Raw genomic sequence first — 21,261 nt, forward strand, 5'->3', positions numbered from 1 at the left:
AAAAGTAGGTTCTGCCGTGTTTTGTTACACTTGCCCTTGAAAGTGCAAATCCCTATTGAATACAACTTTCAATTAAAAGTGACTGTCTCCTCGAGTTTGATAAGGAGTGGCAGGCAATGCCTTAGCAGTTCAACCACTGCCAACTTGGCTCATGATGAACACTGCGATGCCATATTAAATATTAAAATATTTGGATGAAATGACTTTTGCATGGGTCTGTTTGAGACTAGACTGGCTCGGGATTACTTTTACATTTGTGCTACAAAGAGAAGTGAAGCCATGGATCCTGCATTAGCCATGTGTTAACCTGCCAGCCATGTCCACAGGCTTATGCATGCCAGTGCACATCATGAAAACTGCATGGAAAACAGGGAGAAAGTGATAGGAAAAAGGACGTTTGATCCACAAAGAAACAGGTTAAGATAATTGCTTTCGCCCTCCCACTCCCTCTTTCTTTTCTTCTTATTCAGCTTCATCTGTCTGTCCCTCAGCCCTGGAGGAGGCTATGGGCTGCAAACTCGCTGCTGGAATGAAGAGTGGTTGAGCTGGAGCTGAGGTCAAGGTAAATCTCTGCTCCCAGTCATTGCTGCAGCCTCCCCTTCCCTTTCCCTAGCTCCTCAGCAGCTTCTCCTGGTGCAAATCCCCTGCAAAGACACGGAAGCGGCCGCCGAAGTTGCCGGGCGCAGGGCTCCGGAGGCATTGGCTCAGGAACTTTTCACGTCATTCCCGGCTCCGGAGCCCCTAGTCGCGGCGGCGCAGCCTTTCCCACCGCGGATCCCCGGTGCTCATGGGGCAGGCGAAGACAAGCTTGCAGCACTGAGCCGAACAGGACCAGTCCGTGATGTCCAGCACCAAATTGGAGGATTCCCTCCCTCGTCGCAACTGGTCATCCGCTCCGGAGCTGAATGAAACTCAAGAGCCCTTTTTAAACCCTACGGACTATGACGACGAGGAATTCCTGCGGTACCTGTGGAGGGAATACCTACACCCTAAAGAATATGAGTGGGTCCTGATAGCTGGGTACATCATCGTATTCGTTGTGGCTCTCATCGGGAACGTCCTGGGTGAGTCTGATCGTGGGCAACCCTTCAGAAGAGCTGTCACCTCTCCTCCGCCCAGTCTGCAAGGCTGGGAGACCCCTCCCTTCTCCTGGGGTGCAAACAAAGAGGTCGCTGCTCTTGAGTGAGGTTTCTAATAATTTGGGGGTGTTAAGTTTTCTGATTTTACAAAGTAGGGACGATCTCTAGAATGATTATTGTGTTTGTCTGCAGAGAAAAGAGGGAAACTGTTTGTGTTTGAGAACCTAGCTTACAAGCGCAAGGAGAGGGACAAGGACCTCCAGGTGGATTTGCTGAGTGTAGGGGAATCTGTAATGCTTTTGTGCAGACTGGGTGGGTTTCCTGGGGAGGGCTTGCATCCGGAAAAACTGATGAAGTCATAAGGCCTTTTTGAGCTCGGTACCATGCCCTTTAGCAAGGAGGTTTAGGCTCGGGTCAAGAAGTGGTGATGAAGGGGCAGAGTGGAGGGAGAGGCAGGCAGAGGAGTGCGCTCAATCACAGAAGCCAGAAGCGGAATTAAACAGAAACCGTGCCTGGAGCAGCAGGAGGAAGGAGGAGCATCCAAGAAAAGTGCTCCGGAGCTAGTCCTCACCACCCATTCAAGCATTCATTCATTCATTCATTCACCCATCAACTAATACTTATTTTCCCCCAATGAGTGGTTGTTACCAGTTTCAGAAAGATATTTGTACCAACTGGTTCCTTTTTCTTACAATGAGACTATGCTTAATATCAGTCTGTCTTGGTCTCTGTAAACACAGGTTTCTTTGCTCGCTCATTACTGCTCTTCCAACCACAATTTCTGAGGGGTAAAGTGAGGAGTAAGGAAACTATGGGAGCTGTGATGGTGGATTCTTGAGGACAGGAGGGGGGATCTCTTTCAAGAAAAAGCGCTTCCTTCGGGAGGAAGCTACGACTTAAATTGTGAATGGAAGGAGTATGTACCTTGATGAATGGAGAGCAGAGGGCTTTCCAAATGCAGAGGGCAGTGTGGAGGAAGGCTGGTGAAACTGACCAGAGGAGGCAGGCAGCCTGGAGATGGTGCTGTCTCCCCAATAAGAAGGGGGAGAGATGAGTGACATGAAATGGGCTGGGAAGTCAAAAACAAAGATTGTGGCCGCAAGGAACTCAGCAGGCTTGCAACACTGCCCTGGCTTTACCTTCTCTTCCAGTTCACAGTGTAGATGAGCTGACAGCGTGTGACAGAGAGGGCTCTTTAGAGAGGATGCGAGTCAGGCAACAAGAAATCTCTGAGAACTTTAGCTTGCTTTTTATTACTTTAGGATCTTTTGCGTTTTGAATTTTTCTTAGGATTAAGAATAAAGACAATTTTAGTGTTCAATGGAAGCGCATGAACATGTGGGTAGATGCGATGCAGCCTCTTGATTTGAGAATAACTCTTTCAATGGTTGTGCCTATTCTGTGAGTAGATGCGATGCAGCCTCTTGATTTGAGAATAACTCTTTCAATGGTTGTGCCTATTCTGTGAGTAGATGCGATGCAGCCTCTTGTTTTGAGAATAACTCTTTCAATGGTTGTGCCTATTCTGTGAGTAGATGCGATGCAGCCTCTTGTTTTGAGAATAACTCTTTCAATGGTTGTGCCTATTCTGTTTCCCACCTTGTCATCCTCAGAGCCTCAACCACAAACAGAGCACTGTGAGCAGGGCAGCAGTTACTGCATGTTCCCATACTTACTGCTAAGTGAATGATAGAAATTGAACATGCATTGAGTATCTACCTTTGCAAGACCACTCGACATACACACTACTGCTTAAATTTTAAAATAAACCACACTAAAAGATATGATGGCTTGTTAGAGGACATGATTTAGATTCAGCCCCATTTATTCTGACCTCAGATCCAGAACTCTCAATTGTAATTCTACTCTAAAGCTAGAAAGCAGGTAGAGAATATATTCTCTGTCCTGGGTTGTCTGCAAACAGCCTATGGGATGGGCTTCTTTTCTCCTCCGGATCTATGTACACTGCCAGTAAAGTTCCACTACTAGTCACTTCACATGAAACCCTGTCTAAGAAGGGATATTATTGCTCTTAAAATCAAGAAAAGTAAAATTTTTTAAAGGAGGAAAAGCTATAAATCACCACCATTTTCCTTCCCCAATTTTATCTTAGGCTTAATCGTTGTGATAAACGTGTTCTTCTTTGATGTATTCCGGTTTGCTTTGCATAGACTCTCTGGTGCAGCCTTCATGGCCCTATTGCATAGTTCAGACATATGCATATTTGCTGGTTGGGGGAAGAGTAATATGTCTACACCGAGGCTACTCCATAATGTCAACGAAGACAGTACTATCCACAGCCTCAAGTCCTTAAACACCCACTTCCATTCAGCTTAGAAGAAAGATTTACCCAAAGAATTCTTGCCTCTAGATAGTGACAGCTATTTCCCTGAGGACGGGATTACATCTGAATAACACTGAAGTCTTCTCTGGGTGAACAGAGCTCATGCTCTACTCACATATGTCCTGAAAGCTGGCGAGGTTAGGGTTTGACGTTTAAACAAATGAGCACCGTCATTACTTACAGACTCCTTGATCTTTATTGTCACTGTCAGCTCTGCAAAATGGATTAGAACAAGAATTACCCTTATGCTTCATGGTATGAATAACTCTACCTGGAGTGTCAGGAGATGTGGCATTACAAATGGAAGATAAAGGGATGCCATGAGTCTGAGGGAGACATGACACCGTCCAGGAAGTAGGTGTAATTACTGACCCCCGGGTCCATATAACATGTGCACTCTCATGTAACTGATTACGTGGAAAATATCAACCTTGTTGAACTTACAAATGCAATGCCATTAGCTAGAAGTCCTTTCTCTGACAGTGTCCTTTTGTAAAGTGATGCAGCAGAATATTGTCTAAGCATAATGGCAAAGTCTTCATCACTCAGCCTCTCCTTTTTCCTCCTGACAATCTCTCACCATCATTATGTCCCCACTTCATTATAAGGATGCTCCTTGCAGAGATAGAAAGCAGTTTCCTGGAAACAAATGACAAAGTCATTCACAAAAAGGTACAATTACTGTAAATGGGAGTTGATGAGTGTTTGTGTTCCAGCAGAAAGCCATATGCATGTCTAATTATGGAACTTTAAGTTCTAGGAAGCAGTAGGTGGGAAGGTTCTATATCTTATAACCAAGTCCACTCACCTACTTATTTAACTGTTATATCTTGAGCAATATTTTATTAATTAAAATAATAATTAAATTTGATGTGTGTAAGAAGGGAAATACATTGGAACACTAAAATAAACAAATTACATGTAGTCTTTAGCCCTTATTCCTTGAGAAGAAACTGGAGGGGAAGATGTTTCTATTCATTCAAATGTTAAATGCCCATGAGAACATTCAGTTCTCTGCCTCTCTTCCTCCATGTTCAATGACCTGGGCAATTTCAAACATCGCTATCATTACCTCAGTCTGGAAAAAAGAAACCATCCAGACAATCGACATTCAACTAGTTATGCTTCTTGCAGCTTGTGTGTCTGCTATTAAGTTCTGAACTCTCCAACTCTAATTACAAACTGTTATTAGATGACACCCAATACATTATATTTTAATCAAAAAATTAGGGTATTGTTTTCCCCACTTCACTTTTGTCCTACCATGGAAACCTTAAGGTATGCACTTACCTGAAAAATCAGAAGTAGCAAGATAAAGCATAAATAAGTAAATAAATAAATCTGTAAGAATGCTTAATCTGAAAATCAAACACAATGTCTCAAGTTTCTAATTTTTTCCTCCTGATTTTAGTAAGGAGAGCATAACTAATGTAGTCAAAGAATTTTCATAATCCAAGATCTTTGTTACGTTTAAAATTTTTCCATGCTAACATTCAAGCTCACTGAATTCTCACTAGGCTCTTCACATTCAAAACCATGTGCGCTGATGCTCTATCTCTAATGAAAGAGTAGACCTCTGTTGTTTGAGTCAACATTCCGGAGTTCCTCACTCTGCTAGGGGTCCTATCTTTGATAAGTAATGACTCACTGGGATGGGTCTGTCAGTAACACGTGACATATGTGATTGGTGTGTTTATCTCCCAATCCTTTTCTTACTGTAAAGAAAAATGAAGACCATTTATTAAAAACTATGAGCCAAGCTCCATGTGCTAGGCTCCATTCACATATGTTTCAATGCCACTTTGTGATAAATTAAAATGCAAAATCAAAAAAAATGTTTAACAAATGCGGAAAATATTTTAACCAATCTGAAAGTTCAGTTACACAGAAAGTGGCAGCTCTAAGTCTCCAATATGGATTTGTCAGAACCAGTGCTCCATGTTCTAGTACCTCACATGTCCCTGTATTAGCTAGGCTTGACAGGAGTTGCACTGGCGAAGGCCGAGAGCAGACAGTGCCCTGGTGTCCTCCAGAGAGTGTGCAGTACTGTGCTAGCATGCTGTCACTTTGTTTCCCTGACAGACGACACTTCCTCAGCTCCGAGGATGAGCTCATTTGATAAGCCAATCAAGGTCAGGATGGGGTTACATTACAAGGTAACATAGGTACTGCCAAAAATGCTTTTGCCTGTTCTGGGGAGCTGACTCACTGGGGTAAAATGTTAAATAAGTGTGGCTAAGGATTTTTATGTTCTTGAAAGTATTATTGTTAGACATAACGTAAGACAAAAAAAAAAACACTTAAAAACTGATGTAAACCAGAGACCCTTGTCCTTTCTCTTTGTTTCCAAACACAGTCATACATTTAAAATATTAATATTTCATTAAACGGTTCTTAGTTGTTACTAATTTGACCATGGAGATTTGATATTTTAATTTGCATTAAATTCCCATCATTAGATCTCTGGCCTCATAAAAATCTAGCTCCTCAAATTAAGTGTCTGATTTATTCCTTATTTTCATTTAGATATCACTATGATTAAGCCTTAGCTAATAATTTGCTCTCAATAGTAAATGCCCCCAAACCATGTTCAATATGTATAGAGTATTTATTCTTAGAAAATCTTGTTATACTTTTGTGTCCATTGCTCATCAGAGCACCTTTCTGATGTAGGTTGTATTTAATTTAAAAAGTTGACGTTTTTGTAAGTCACTGTGAAAGAAAGGCATAGCACACAGAAATATTCTGCAGGTGTTTGCTCAGAGTGAGAACAACTGCCCATTTCCCATCATTCCAGAGGGCAAGATCAGGAACACGATGACCTTTTCCCAGTCTTCTGCTAAACCATCTTTGATTCCTGAATTTGTCGTATGGTGGGATCAATTTACATGTATGAAACTCAATAACTTGTTAAAGTAAGATGACGATTTTAGTGTTTTGCTTTGAGATAAGAAGTAACTAAAAACTTTGAAAGACCAAAGTCTTTCTAGCCATCAGTCTTTTTCTGTGGGCAGATTAACATGAAGATTTTTTTGTCTTCGTTATTTTTTATTCCTAAGGCAAAAACACTGTAACCAAGGCACCTTAAAGAAGAAAGAGAAACTGTTTTATCTAGAAACAGTTTCAGAAAGTGAGGCTCTGACCCTCACAGTGAGAAACATGGCAGCAGGCAAGCAAGCATGGCCCTGGAGCAGCAACTCAGAGCTTATATCCTGATCCACAAGCATGAGAGAGAGAGAGAGAGAGAGAGAGAGAGAGAGAGAGAGAGAGAGAGAGAGACTAATATGGATGTCCTGAGGAAAAGAAATCTCCAACTCCACCCCCAAAAATACACTTTCACCAACAAGGCAGCAACTCCTAATCCTTCCTAAACAGTTCCACCAACCAGGGACCAAGCATTCAAATATATGAACCTACGGAGGTGGTTTTCATTTAAGCTAGTTACAAATGCAATTGGTCTGAATGACAAGTATCTGCTATAATAGCAAATAAACTCTGTATTTTCATTCACTTGGCACCACATAAATTTATTATTTCTTTTTTAGATTTTTAAAACTTTTTATGTGTGTGTGGCTTTGTGGGTTTCTGTGCATCATGATGTATGGGCAGTTACCCTCAGAGGCCAGAAGGTGATGTTAAATCCTCTGGGGCTGTAGTACTAGGCTTATGAGAAACATCATATAATGCCAGGAAATAATCCCAGTCCTCTGCCAGAACAAAATGCCGTCCTAACCATGGAGCCATTTCTTCAGCCCTGTGTCTGGATAATTTAACAAATTATGACAGTTAGAGTGTCTGTTTCATCCAAGGACTCATGGTCCAAGCATTTGCTCTTTGTGTGCCACCTCCACACCAGGCATCTGAGGTAACCAGCTATTAGGGTAGCTCCTAATGTCTCTACTTCCTGGTATGCTTACCTTGTCTCATGTAAACTAACATCATCTTTCTTTGGGTCTGGGTAACAACAACATCCAGAAAACGAGAAAGTATTCTACTTCCAAGATTATGTTTTAAAAGATGAGAAACTTTAGTTATGATGCATATTTTCTTTCTTGCTCGTATTTTCTTCTGAAGCAAGCCTATGTGGGGTGTGATTAAACTCTCCATCCACAAGACAAAGAGGAGATGAAGACTGCTAACAACTTTTGCTACCAGATGACTGCTGGGAATTGAACTCAGGACCTCTGGAAGAGTAGCCAGTACTCTTAACTGCTGAGCCATCTCTCCAGGCCCCTGGACTGAGCCTTAATGACAGATTCAGAAGCAGAGTTGTCCATCCAAGCTCCATACCAATATTTGGCCTCTCTGAAATTTGGAATATTTTGGTTATTTTAATCAATCAGGTTTTCAGGTAAAATGATATGCATATAGTAGTTCCCATGGTATATGACAGGAGTAAATTAAGAATAATAATAAAGAAACATTATTTAACCAAAATTTGACAAACTATGCTCATGATTGTTGAGCCTTACTTAATAACATCACATTGTATCAGTCTAATCTATAATGATTGTATAATCATCACATTGCAAAAAGGCTGGGAGATGTGTATCTCTGACACAGGAAAGGTGTGAGACTAAATGGTACTTTAATTTGCATAAAGTCAGATGAAGGAAAATAAGAAAAATTCAGCACTCGGTGTCATACCAATAGAGTTAGCTGAAAATATTGAGAGATTTTTATGCCAATTACTGTACCAGGACTGAGGGTACAAAGAAGAAATCCAAGGGGCATGCACCCCAGTTGAAGGGACAGACTAGCAAACAGTCTCAATATAAAGTGGGAAGAGCCCTCGTGAAAGAGCGCACATAAAGAAATAGAAACCTATAAGAGGGCTGATAAGCAAGCACCTTTGCATGGTTAGGTAGAGATACAGGAAGAGAAAACACCTAAACTGAATCTCAGTGAGTGAATTCAAGTTGCTCAGGTAAAAAAGATTGAGGAAGGATGTTATAACTGGAGATAACAGCATAAGATCAAAGAAACATGAAATAACATGGACTGCAAAGAGAATGGTAACAACCGGCAACTGCTGAGTAAGCACAGGTCAGAAGAGAATGGAGAAAAGTCTGGGTTGTGATGAGGCATGGACCAAAACAGCCTGAGCATCATGCCTAAGGCCCAGGAGTTTTTATGACCATTTCTCACTAGGTTGGTAGCATTGTATTCTTCAACATTTCTGAAAGCAAGAATAGTTTAAACATTTTTATTGTTCTCAATTCACAATGAAAACACAGCAATGATTAAAATGGTACCATCCTAGGTAGAGTTCAAAGAAAGCCTCTTGTTCATCCCGTCAGCCCAGAACTGAAATAATCACACAGAAACTATATTATTTAAATAACTGTTTGACCCATTAGCTCTAGCTTCTTCATTGGCTAGGTCTTGTATATTAATTTAGCCCATTTCCATTAATCTGTGCATCACCACAAAGTCGTAGCCTACCAGCAAAGTTTCAGTGTATCTATCTCTGGCAGTGGCTCCATGGCTTCTCTCTGACTCTGCCTTCCTTCTCCCAGCATTCAGTTTAGTTCCCCCCTCACTTTGTCTACCTCTGTTCTGCCATGCTCCGCTATAGGCTCAAAGCAGTTCATTATTCATTAATTGTATTCACAGCATACAGAGGGAATCCCACATCAAGGTAGGTATGATGGTTCAGGGGTAAAAGGACCTGTTCCCAAACCTGAACACTTGAGTTTAGTCTCTGGACCCCATGCATAAGAAAGATATGACTCCCACGTGTTGTCTGCTGATTTCTATGTGGACATGATGACAAATTCACAGCCACATTCAAATACACATCAACATGCTTAAAAAAATAAACATGATGTTGTCATACAATTGTCATATTCTCTAGATTTTTAATGTATTGAATTTCCCAAACTCAAGAGGATATTTTTAATTATTACCAGTGTGAATGAACTAGCCTTTAAGAAAGTAGAAACCTAAAACTTGGAAGTAAGACTGACCCTATTGCTGAAAACACCATACACATGAGTAGGGAGCATGGAAAAATCAAGCTGCTGCTGTCTTGGCAGTTTATCCATCCTGGAAAGCGTTCATAGTGATGACATGTGTAATTCTTGCTAGTAGAAGATTAAATAAGCAATCTTATCCACCTGAGTGTTCTGATTGTGAAGTCCCATTCCTGAATAAGGAGCTATTGCTAATTTATAACAATAGGGAAAGAATTGAAAAGTTTTCTTTAAAAGTGTAGGCCCTGACCCCTTTACTCATCTTATCACTCCTTCCCCTCTTGGACTGGTCTCAGGTAGCTCAGCCCAGTACTTCACTATAGATCATTGCATCTGCTTCCATCAGTTGCTGGATGAAGGTTCTATGGTGATAATTAAGGTAGATGTTATCATTTATAAACAGGTAGTGGGGGACCAGTCCCACAAGGCCTCGGCTCGTCCCTTGGCGAGTGGGAAACCGTAGCGGATGAGAGACAGACAGATATGCTATGCAGAAAGAGTTTGGGTATAGAGTTTAATTAGTGGGCAATAGAGGAGGAAGCGAAGGGGAGGAGGGGGGGAAAGGGAGAAAGATACATATTAAAAGAATTGTTAAAATTACTAAAATGACGATTAACAAACACTGTTTAATACATTTCTACCCAGCAGTACAAGTCTTCCAGAATTGCTCAGGGACTTATATCAGGAAACTACCTTGCTCCTCCAGGAAACTTTTAACTGAAATAGTATAGGTTTTTTTTCCCCGTAGGAAAGTACACCAAGATCTTCCTAAATAATATTCTATATCTCTGCAATATCTGAGGCTACATAATGTACCAAACCTTCACTTTAACTATCTTTGTTCCAAAGTAATCCCAGTTGCCTTTATGAATTTACAGATACACTTGAGTTCCGTGTTCCAAAAGCACCATGAGAGCTGAAAGCGAATGTCACTATGACTCTAACATTCTGTCAGGCTAGCACATCCTTACCTGAGTACAAGGAGTTTCAAGCATGCCAAAAGAGGTTTAACGTTGGGAACTCTTCGTTAGGTACCTATGTCACAATTAAGTCATACTACTAATTGTTAACTTTTGCTGTGCAGAAAGGAGAGAGAGAGAGAGAACAAAGTGGGGGGGGGGTTAAAAAAGTAAATCAGCCACGGAGCACTCAGTTCAATATCCAGGGTTCTAATTTCAAGCTCTGGTTTCACTAAAATGGAGAAAAAGGAAAAGAAAGAAGAAAAAGAAAAACTTATACTTCTAGTGAATTATAAGACCAATGCTGATATTTTCTGGATGGTTCCAAAAAATTAATTTAATGAGAATAAGAGAAACAAAAATATCACTCTGACTAGCTCTGGTTCTTAATTTCTAGAAATTTCAACCAAATTATAAATATACCCCCAAGGTGCAATTTTGTCCTGATAAGGATAATGTCACTAAGTTTAGTAGATATCAAACAATCAGGACAACCTTCTCAGCAATGTTTATTATTACCAGTCAGTGAACTATAGTATAATTTATAGAATTAAATTAGAGGGATATTATCTTGCCCTCATTATATAATTCTTTAACAGAGTGTTTGTAATAGTCCAACTTAGTCCTATAGTCACAAGTATGACAGAGTTATTATCACCCTTCTCTAGGTGGCAACATTCAGTGGTATAGAGTTACTGCTCTGTTAGTTTTCTAAATAATTTCTTTTTCCTAAACAGTGACTAAATTCTGCATTCTGTTTTCTATTTTTATTCTTGGTATACCTATGTTAACTCTATACAAGCTGAAAATATCTGTGGACTTTAAAGAACACTCAACTGTTAATGTGTATTTCCTTATAGTATTAACTGAAAGGGTCTTGGATTCCACAGTAACTGACTGACTATCTGTTCATAGGTGCAAGAGGGATGAGGAGGGAAAGACAAAAAGAGGGGTAAGCCAGAGATGTTATTTTCCCTCTTGGTAAAAGGACTTCTTACAGTGACTTTAAGTGCCAGGTGTCATTGACAACAAAGGAACCCTCTAAGGCTTACTGGTTTCAAGTTATAAGAGCACATCTTTATCACCCAAGTAGAACCAAAAGCAGCAGCACTTTATAGAAGACTCAGTCTCATGTAGAAGTGAGAGGCAAACAGAAAAACACAATGTCTTGCAACAACATGGAGATTTTCTAGGATTATTTAATTTAGAACTATTTCCTTTTCTTATTTCATTCAGCAAATATTTATTGAACACCCACACATGCAATCTCTTTTATTACATTTTGTAGAGGAAATAGAAAATTAATGAGACATGATCCTTACCTACAAGGAATTTCTAATTGTATGTTTGAGTATAAGCCATAAATAACAGACTATAGTGTGACAGATATGGAGGAGGGAAATGTAAGTTCAGAGGATACAGCAGATCTGACTTGGGGTCAGACCCTTCATTGAAAAGGAAATAAATGATGTTCGGTTTGTTGACAAGTGAGTACAATTTTGAAAAGCACAAAAGCATTCCATTGAAGTTGATAAAGTAGTAAATATACCATAGCTTGAAAAATGCACAATAATTGTAGATAAACCTTGCCAAAAAGTCATTCCAAAAATCTCAATAAAGCCTTGGTTTTCAAATGCGTTCTGATGAATTTAGCATAATACTTCTTTGACTTTTTGAATTGCTTCCTTTATTTTTTTTATGGGTCTTTATTTTGTGTCTTGTCTGTAACATTGGCTAATGATAGATTGAAAGAACAAAACTTTTGTCATTTTATTATGTGACAAAATAGACTTCAAACCAAAACTAGTCATAAGAGATAAGGAAGGACACTACAGACTCATCAAGGAAAAATCCATCAAGAGGATATTGCAATCCTAAAAATTCCCTGGAGTTGTTTTTAAATGACTTTGTTGTCACATGTGAGAGTGTTTTGGAGGAAGATCAATTTGAGGCTCGGTAAGAAAGAAGATATGAAACAGAAACACACTCAGGATTCTTCAGGACAATGACGATTACTAAGTCCCCACAGCTGATGGTTAGAAATAAAATGAAGCAAATAGAAAAGATACTATGGAGCTGGAAGTTGGCAGCTCATCAGGTATGAGGAAGTAGAGGAACTAAAAACAGCACCTGATAGTTAATAGAAGATTTTAGCCAAAGAAAGCGTGGTGCTGTCTTACTTTATCTTTTCATTAAGTAGACAGAAAATCTGTAGAGAAAATAGGATATGGTGGGTAGAAGAAGAAGAAATTTAGCAACAAGAGTTGGAGTCACCATTGCTAGAGGAATGCCAACATGGTGTCATCCAGCTTCAAATGACTTTTACTCTCCACATGTAATGAAAAGTACATTTGTGTTCTATTTTCTTTTACTGTGATTGTACAGTTTATATATTTTATTTCACACATATATATTTCTTACATAAGATGAACTTAAAAATACATAAAGTAGATAAATATGTTTACTTATTTTTAAATTATTCTTGAAAAAACATAAGAAAGTGATAGGATTCTTGTGGTTTTCTTTCTTGCTTTTCAATAACATACACTCATCAACAATTTCATGCATGTACTCAATGTATTCTGAATTTATGCACCACCTATATTCTCGTATTTCTTCTAAGACTCTCCGTCTTTTCCTTCTTACAAGTCCACATCCTTCATCATTTTGCTTTGGTTTTTTTACCCACTTAGGTGAATTAAGGCTGTCTGTCATATGTGCATGTGTGTAGGTCTATGCACTAAATCATGGGGCTCACCCACGATTGTACCACTGAGGACAATGATGCTCTTCTACGTATCCATCAACAGTCAATAGTTCTCCAGAGAGGAATATGGTCCAATAATTCTTTCCACTATCCCTGACTAAATATTGAAAGGGAGAGAACCACAGCTGCCGTGAGTTAATAATCACAGCATCTGTCATACCAAGAAGATAGGGCTTCACATCCTCTCTTCCAATCATCTGGCTCTTATGTTCTTCCTGTTTCCTCTTCTGTGATGTTCACTGATCCCTGGAAGGGTGATATTGGTGTTCCATTTAGAGCTGAAAACTCAACAGTGACTTGTTCTAAGCTCACTGGTGCCTCTCATTTCCTTTTGTTTTATTTAACAATTGGTTTTGTCACTCTTGTTAACCTTTTCAGGGTATCAAGTTTTGATTAAGACTATGTTTTGTTCTTTTAGTGTTTATTTCTTTATCTTTGGTCATAATATTATTTATTATTTCTGTCATCTACCGGGTTTGAATTTGGCTTCTTCCCTATTAAGGTATATTATTTATTTAGCGTGTATATTTGTGTTTGTATTCATGTGCAAGTACATGGGTGTCATGGGCCAGTGTGGAAGTTAGAGGACAACTTGTGTGAGTCAGTTTAGTTTTTCTCCTTCTATCATATGAAATCAAATTCAGGTAATCATTCTTGGTGATAAGCATCCTTATCTGCTGAGCCCTTCTTGGTTTTCTGGAACCGTGAGGTGCATCATTAGGTTATTAAGATTTCTCTAAAAGCTTGTATCTATAAACTTCCCATTAATCTTGCTTTGGTTATATTCCAGAAGCTTTGGAATTTCCTCTATCATTTTCATTTGGCTCCAAGAATTTTTTTAAAAAAAAGTTTTCTGATTTCTTCAAAGACTCTATTTTTATTCAAAAGTTTATTATTCAAACTCCAATATTTTAAGCATCTGTTTAGCTTCTGAGATTAATTACTGTTGCTGATTATTTCCAGTTTTATCCCATGATGATCCAATAGAATTTTATACTTATTTCTGTTTGTTTTTAGTATTTGTTAAGGTTTGTTTTATAGTTTATGATATATTCAATTTTTAAAAAGATTCACATGGCATGGAGAATATTTATTCTCTATCTGTGAAGTAGAAGATTTTGTACATACATATTAAATACAGTTGACCTATACTAGATATCAGCTTCTGGTATTCTTCACTGACTTTGATTTTATAAGATATAACTGGATATGACAGAGAAATTTGAATTCTACTATTACATCAGGAACAGTGTGATTTATTATTCTTTTATAATTTGTTTTATGAAACTGATAGGAATATTTGGTATATGAAGGCTTATAATAATTATACATTCGTTATGGGTTTGTTTGTTTTTTTTTTTTACCAATATGTAATGGTCGTCTAAGTGTCTTCTGATTAGTTTTTGGGTTGAAGTTACTTTATCACAATTGGACATGAAGTTGCCAACTTGTTTGCCATTTCCAACCTTTGATTCCCAATTTTTGGGTACCTTTCCTACTTATGTGAATTTCTTCAGACACAAGAGACTTGGATTTTTTTGGTCCATTTTTGTTTTAAATTTTTCATACAATTTGTTTTTGATTGTCTTGTTTCCTTTCCACCAACTCATCCCAGATTTCCCCTCCATATTCACCCATCTCCATATTCTTTCTTTCTCAAAACAAAAAGCAAGGACAAAAACACATCCCACAAAGAAATAACACACACAAAAAAGCATAAAACAAGAACAGAAATCATGGGGTCAATTTAGTATTGGACAACTATTTCTGAGTATGCTCCCTTACCTGGAGTGAAATTGCTATACTATGTGCCATATAAGAAAACTGATTTTTGCTTCCCAAGCAGTTATCAATTGCACAGAACTTCTTTGTTAGGAATGGGACAGTCTGTCTACTTCCCTTCTCCAGGCGAGGGTTTTTTTCTGCTTTAAATTTAGGTAGGTCTTTTGCATGCTATCAGAATCTGTGATTTGTATGTTTATCAGCCCATATTTTTGTTTGGAAAGCACTATTTCTTCAAAGTTACCTTTTTACCTCTGGCTTTTACAATCTGTCTGCCTCCTTTTCTACATAAATCCCTGAGTTTTGAATGAACGAGTTTAATACAAATATCTCATTTATGACTTAGTGCTACAAAGTATCTCACTTTCTGCATTGCCCAGTGTTGTGTTTCTATATTAATTACCAGTTACTTCAAGAAGAAACTTCTCTGATAAATGTTTCAGAGAGTCACTGACCTATGGGTATAACACTATTCTATTAGTAATGATTTATTACCATGTTTAATTTAGCAAAAAGGTTCTCAGCAAAATGGTTGTGACTCCTTTGGGGGTCAGATATCAGATATCCTGCATAGCAGATATTTACATTATGATTCATAACAGTAATAAAATTATAGTTGTGAAGTAGCAACACAATAATTTTATGGTTGGGGTCATCACAACATAAGGAACGGAACTGTATTAAAGGTTTGCAACATGAGGAAGGATTTAGCAGAATAATCGTAGGTAATCCACTAGGGCTCATTACAATCTAGTCTCGTGTCTTAGCCTAATTAACAGTGAAGTGAACAGGTTACATACAGCTTAAACTATACCCCAACAAAAGTGGTTGGTTACTTCTATAACATTTGTGTCACTACTGCAGCAGTAGGTTTATCTTGCAGGCACTATGCTATTGTATTTCATAGGATTAACAGCTGTGTGAGAACTTTGTTTATTTTTATTTTATGGTAGAGTACACAGCTCCCTGCAGCACTGTGAATGCTAGTCAATAGGGATGAAGCTTCCAGTTGAACACCAGCTCAATTTCTCCATGTTTGATGACAGAAATAAGTTGTGTCTTCAGAAACAAGGTCTTACCAGAGTCACACTGTGGAGGGTAACCAATATGATTATCAATAATTTGTGATGTGTTGGTAGAAATCTATGGGACTCCTTTGGTCAGTGACTCAAAAAGATGTAACCCATTCCAGATACTGGGGATTTTATTAGGTAGCATATAATATCTAGTTAATGTACTGTCTCTTCCATTATATGGTAACTGTAATTAATTTCCATTTATATGTGTAATTATTTTAGCATGCTTCTAGTAGCAGTTTTCACTAAGATTGTCCAAATGACCTTAAGTTTAGTTATCTCTTTCCATATCCTTTCCTCTACCCTGCCTACTACCTTCTCCTAAATTATAATCCTCCTATTTTTACCCTTTATTCTTTTATAACACTATATTCTATTTCTCTTTCCTTGGAATATCCTGCTTGCCTCCAGTCACTTCGTACCTACCTAGCCTCTGTAGATGTATTGAATGAAACACACATCTATAAACTTTCAGAGCTAGCATTCACATATAAAAGAAAACATTTTTTTTCTCTTGAATTTATCTGTCTGAGTCTATATTAATTAGGATGATTTCTCCATCCATTTATCTGAAAATTTTATTTTTCTTAACAATTAAATATTTTGTTGTGAAAATGTACCACACTTTTAGTGTCCAGTCATGGAACATCTAGGCTGTATCCAAGTTCCGGCCCTTATGAATAGTGTAGCAATGATCATGGATGAGCAAGTATCTTTGCGGTAAGATGTAGAGTATGTGCCAAAGAGTGGGATAGCTGTATTTTGTGGTAGATCAATTTTTTAGCTTTTTGAGGAACCTCCATATTGATTTCCATAGTGGCTGTGCCAGTTTGCACTCTTACTAGCAATTAATAAGTGTCCCCTTCCCTGAAACCTCACCAGCATGAGCTGGCCTTATTTGTTTTATTGATCCTGGCCATTCTGACATGGGTAAGAAAAAATTTCAAAAGTAATTTTAACGTGCCTTTCCCTGATGGCTAAGGATGTTGGATTTTTAAAAATGTTTATCAACTATTTGTGTTTCATTCTTTAAGAACTCTTTATTTCTGTACCTTATTTTTAATTGTGTTTAATTTGTTTTCTTGATGTTAAGTGTTTGGAGTCCTTTGTATATTCCAGATTTACTCTCAGTCAGATGTTTAATCGGTAAAGACTTTGTCCTATTTTATAGGCTGCCCCTTTGCTCGAATGATGATGTCCTTTGCTGTACAGAAGCGTTTTAGTTTCATGAGATCCCACATATTTATTGCTGGTCTAATGCCTGAACTAGAAGTTTAAGTCTATTCCCCACTTTTTTTTTTATCAGATTTAGGATATATGGTCTTATGTTGAGGTCCTTGATTCATTTGGAACTGAGTCTTCTGAAAAGTGATAGATACAAATGTATTTTCATTCTTCTACATGTAGCCATCCATTTGACCCGTAGTATTTGTTGAAAATGTTGTTGTTTCTCCATTGTGTTGTTTTATTTTTTGGGCTTCTTTATCAAAAATTAGGTGTTCATTAGGGTGTTGAATTATGTCTAGGATTTCAGTTCTACTTTATCAACCAATGTGCCTGCTTCATAAAAATGGCATGCTGATTTTTTATTGTCATCATTATTTAGTACAATTACAAATAAGAATTGTAATATATCCAGAAGTTCTCTTATTATTAAGGGTTATTTTATCTATCTTGGGTGTTTTGTTTTTTTTTTTTGTGTGTGTGTGCATTGCATTTGCGCGCACTCATGTGTGTGTGTGTGTGTGTGTGTGTGTGTGTGTGTTTCCATACAAAGTTTAAAGTATTTTTCAATTTTTGTGAAGAACTATGTTGGAATTTTGAGAAGGAGTGAACTGAACCCATATGTTGCTTTTGGTAAGGTGGTTATTTTCACAATATTAATACCATCAATTCATGAACATAGGCAGTCTTTCTGTGTTTCTTCAATTTCTTTCCTGATAGGTATTAAAGCTTACATTATACAACTTTTTCTCTTGCTTGATTAGTGTTATCTCAAGATATGTTTGAGGCAATTGTGAAAAGTATTTTTTCTCTGATTTCTTTCTTGGTACATTTGCCATTTCTATAAGGAAAAACGACTTGTTTTGTGTGTTAGGGTGGAGATGCTGAGAATCTCTCCACATCAGACTCTTTTACCACATTCCTGCTGCTGTCTCCAGACAATCAGCCTATAGACTGTTCTTAGCAGGAAGCTTCCCCTCATTTCTCATTCTACCACGCTTTTTCTGGAGTTCCAATCTCTTTCTTGATTGGGCAATGACAGTGTTTTTCTTGTTTGTTTCCAGCCTCAAACTCCATGACCTCTGTCCTGGTGCTTTATGTTCCACTTGCCTCTCCTGGACCGCTCCCCAAATTCAGCCTCTGACTGGCTTTTCAGCACCACCCACTCCCTCTCCTGGGCTCACAGTGACTAGTGCTTGAGTCCTTCACCACAGTTACTTGATGGAGTCTAGCTCAGCACTGGCAGCTTGGTGTGGATGGGAGGTGCAGGCAGGTTTCATCATGGAGACATTCCTTACTGGTCTCATTCTGCTTTCTGTAGGTCACTCTTTTTTTTTTCTCAATAGTAGCTTTTTAATTTTCACTTTCTTCCATCCAAACTCTCTATGTGCAGAGGATTCTTCTAAACAGCCTTCTCCTCCTCCTTTTATATTTACTTAAGAGTTGAAAAGAATCATCTTGAACCATGTATTTAAAAGTGTCCAGAAAACCAAAGCCAAATCCACACCAGAAATCTAATTTCAAGGCCTGTACTTCAACTCTTGAATCAGAATTTTAAAGGCTTGAGACAGAAATTTACATTTTGTCTAGGGCCTTAGACGATGAAAATTATTGCCATAGGAAATAGTAAAGATGTACCTCCAAGTAGATGGCGGATACTTAGAAATAAAAGTACCTTCACATAAAATGAAAGTTGATTATGCTGGTAGTTATCAGGGAAGGAATTTGAAACCTTTTTTTGAAATGTACTTAGTCTAGAAAACAAGGAAAAGTAACAAAAGGACCAATAGGAAAAGATGGAGGAGATAAAAAAAGAACAGTATAAGAGCTCTAAAAGTTTTCTTGATATTAATTTTGAAGTAATATTCTAATATCACAACTCTCTTATGTCATAGATAATCAGCATATGTTTTGTTATACAGCATTATACCAGAAAAGATGTTTGAAGTCTGAGATACTAAGTAACTTTCATTGCAAAATAGAATTAGTAATACAAAATCTCTTTCAATATTTTCTACACAACAAGTCAGCAAATTAAAATGAAGTCACTTCATTTTATTGTGTCCTTTGAACCATTAAACAAATCCTTTATGCACATGGTGCTTTTGCAAAGCAAATCCATTTAATCAGCTAAGTCATAGAAAGAATTGAAGTGATGATGTGAACATTATGGGGGTGTCACCATCAGAGCGTTATGAAAGCCAAGGTCTGATCGATTAAGTCATGAATTTCAGGAGTCATTTGTCATATATTGGGATAACAAGGAATTAGGAAAGCATTAACGTTTTTCAACAATAATGTTAAAGTGTGAAAACACCAGAAGAATAGTTTAAGATGAGAAATAAAAACTTGTTAAAATAGCTGTCCATACCAAGTTTTAAGAAATGAAATTTCTACCCAAAGATCCTTAATGTTTGTATCTTATAAAGGAAGGAACAAGATCCCAGCAAGCTCTATCCAATCCGATCTTTTTCTTGAAATCTTCAGAGTTTTCTAACATTATTCCTCTAAAAGATAGATCTATGAGAAATATGGAGCAAGACATACAAGCTTAGAGTTATATCAATTATTGTTAAGTTAGAGAATTATTTTTTAAACTAAATAAATTCATTCAGATTTTAACACATTAATATATGCATATATATGTATATGTGTGCGTCTGTATTTCTCATGCACTTCAAAGAAATGTCAGTGAAACTAATAATATTTTTAAACCTTTTTATTTATTTTTTGTGTCCATCACATCATGCATCTTGATCCTATTCATCTTCCTGTCCCTTCATATCTGCCCTCTGTCTTTGTAACCTCTCCCCTATCCCCCAAAATAAGTAATAAAATTAAAGAGAAAAGAAAAAAATGAAAAATATCATCACAGAAGCTGTAGTGTGACACAGTGAGTCACACGACACATCCTTTAGTCCATATATCTTTACTTTCAAATGTCCATTGCAAAGACTCATTAGTCTGGTTCAAGGTCTCTGGTTTCTGCTACACCATTGATATTGGGCTGTTATGATTCCTCTAGGATATCTTACTGGTGCCCTGTGTCATGGAGATCCTGCAGCTTTGGATCTACAGGACCTGCCCCTTCACATGCTCCAGCAGATCATAGATGGGATGGATGTTGGAAGACTCAACTCATAACCCTGGTTATGGGCCTAAATCATTGCAGGGTTGGTTAGTCTATCAGGTCCACCCCCTGTCTTCACCACTTGTGTGGGCTCTCTTGCAGTGCCCCAGCTTGTTTACCCCATGCAGCAAGGAGCAAGAGGTTGGGGGTTCTCCTGCTTTTATGCCCTCAGGGCTGGCTCACCCACATCTACACTGCCGGGGCCTGCTCTACTGTGTTGCCTAGGCCAGGTGCAGGGCCTGCTCTCTCCCTAGCACTACAGCTGGTGAGGGACAGGAACAGCTCTCCCACTCTTGTGATCTCAGAACCTGCTCTCCCATCTGCAATAGGTGGCAAGGGGCGGAGAAGGGGAGGGAGAATGGAAGGGTGAGGTATTTTTCCCATATGGCTGATGTAGGGCAGAACCCGGTCTCTCATGCTCAATTCCTCCAGGGGGCTCACCTGTATCCCCGTTAACAGTGTCAACTCCACTGTGCTGCCCACGCAAGGTGCAGGGCCCATTTTCCGGAGTACTGCAGCTAGGGAGGGGTTGGGTTGGCTCCCCTGCTTGCGTCAGGGGGTTAGGAGATAAAGAGAGAGGACATCTTTCCCTCACCCACACCACCACATAACAGACAAGGAGGGCAGAACCCACTCTCCCATTCTCACTCCTTCAGGGCCAGCTGGCCCAAGTTCTCGCAGACGGGGTCAGCTCTATTGGGCTGCCAAGGTGAGGAGAGAGGACCTGCTCTCTTGAATGCTGCAGTGGGTGAGGAGCAGAGCCAGCTCTCTCTAGTGTTGCAGCCAGGGAGGGGCAGCGAAGACTTTGTGTTGGCCTATCCTCTCGGCCTTTGGTGGTATCAGGAGACATGGACAGAAACACAGACCACAGCTGCAGCAGGGCCATAGGTCCAGACATGAACCCTGACAGCAGCTCAGACCCAGA

General features: G+C 38.7%; 1 protein-coding gene across 1 annotated transcript in view; it reads left to right on the forward strand.

Moving 5' to 3' along the window:
• The first annotated feature begins 787 nt into the window (after nucleotides 1-787).
• The window catches only part of Hcrtr2 (hypocretin receptor 2), a 91,244-nt gene continuing 70,770 nt past the window's right edge, over nucleotides 788-21,261 (forward strand). The window contains exon 1 of the mRNA XM_041679716.1: nucleotides 788-1,064. Coding sequence (XP_041535650.1) covers nucleotides 842-1,064 — 223 coding nt within the window. The 5' untranslated portion in view covers nucleotides 788-841. The remainder of the gene's footprint in view (nucleotides 1,065-21,261) is intronic.

The sequence above is a fragment of the Microtus oregoni genome, unplaced genomic scaffold (assembly GCF_018167655.1).
Source record: "Microtus oregoni isolate MIOR12 unplaced genomic scaffold, Mior012 000032F_ref0000030, whole genome shotgun sequence".
Taxonomy (NCBI): domain Eukaryota; kingdom Metazoa; phylum Chordata; class Mammalia; order Rodentia; family Cricetidae; genus Microtus; species Microtus oregoni.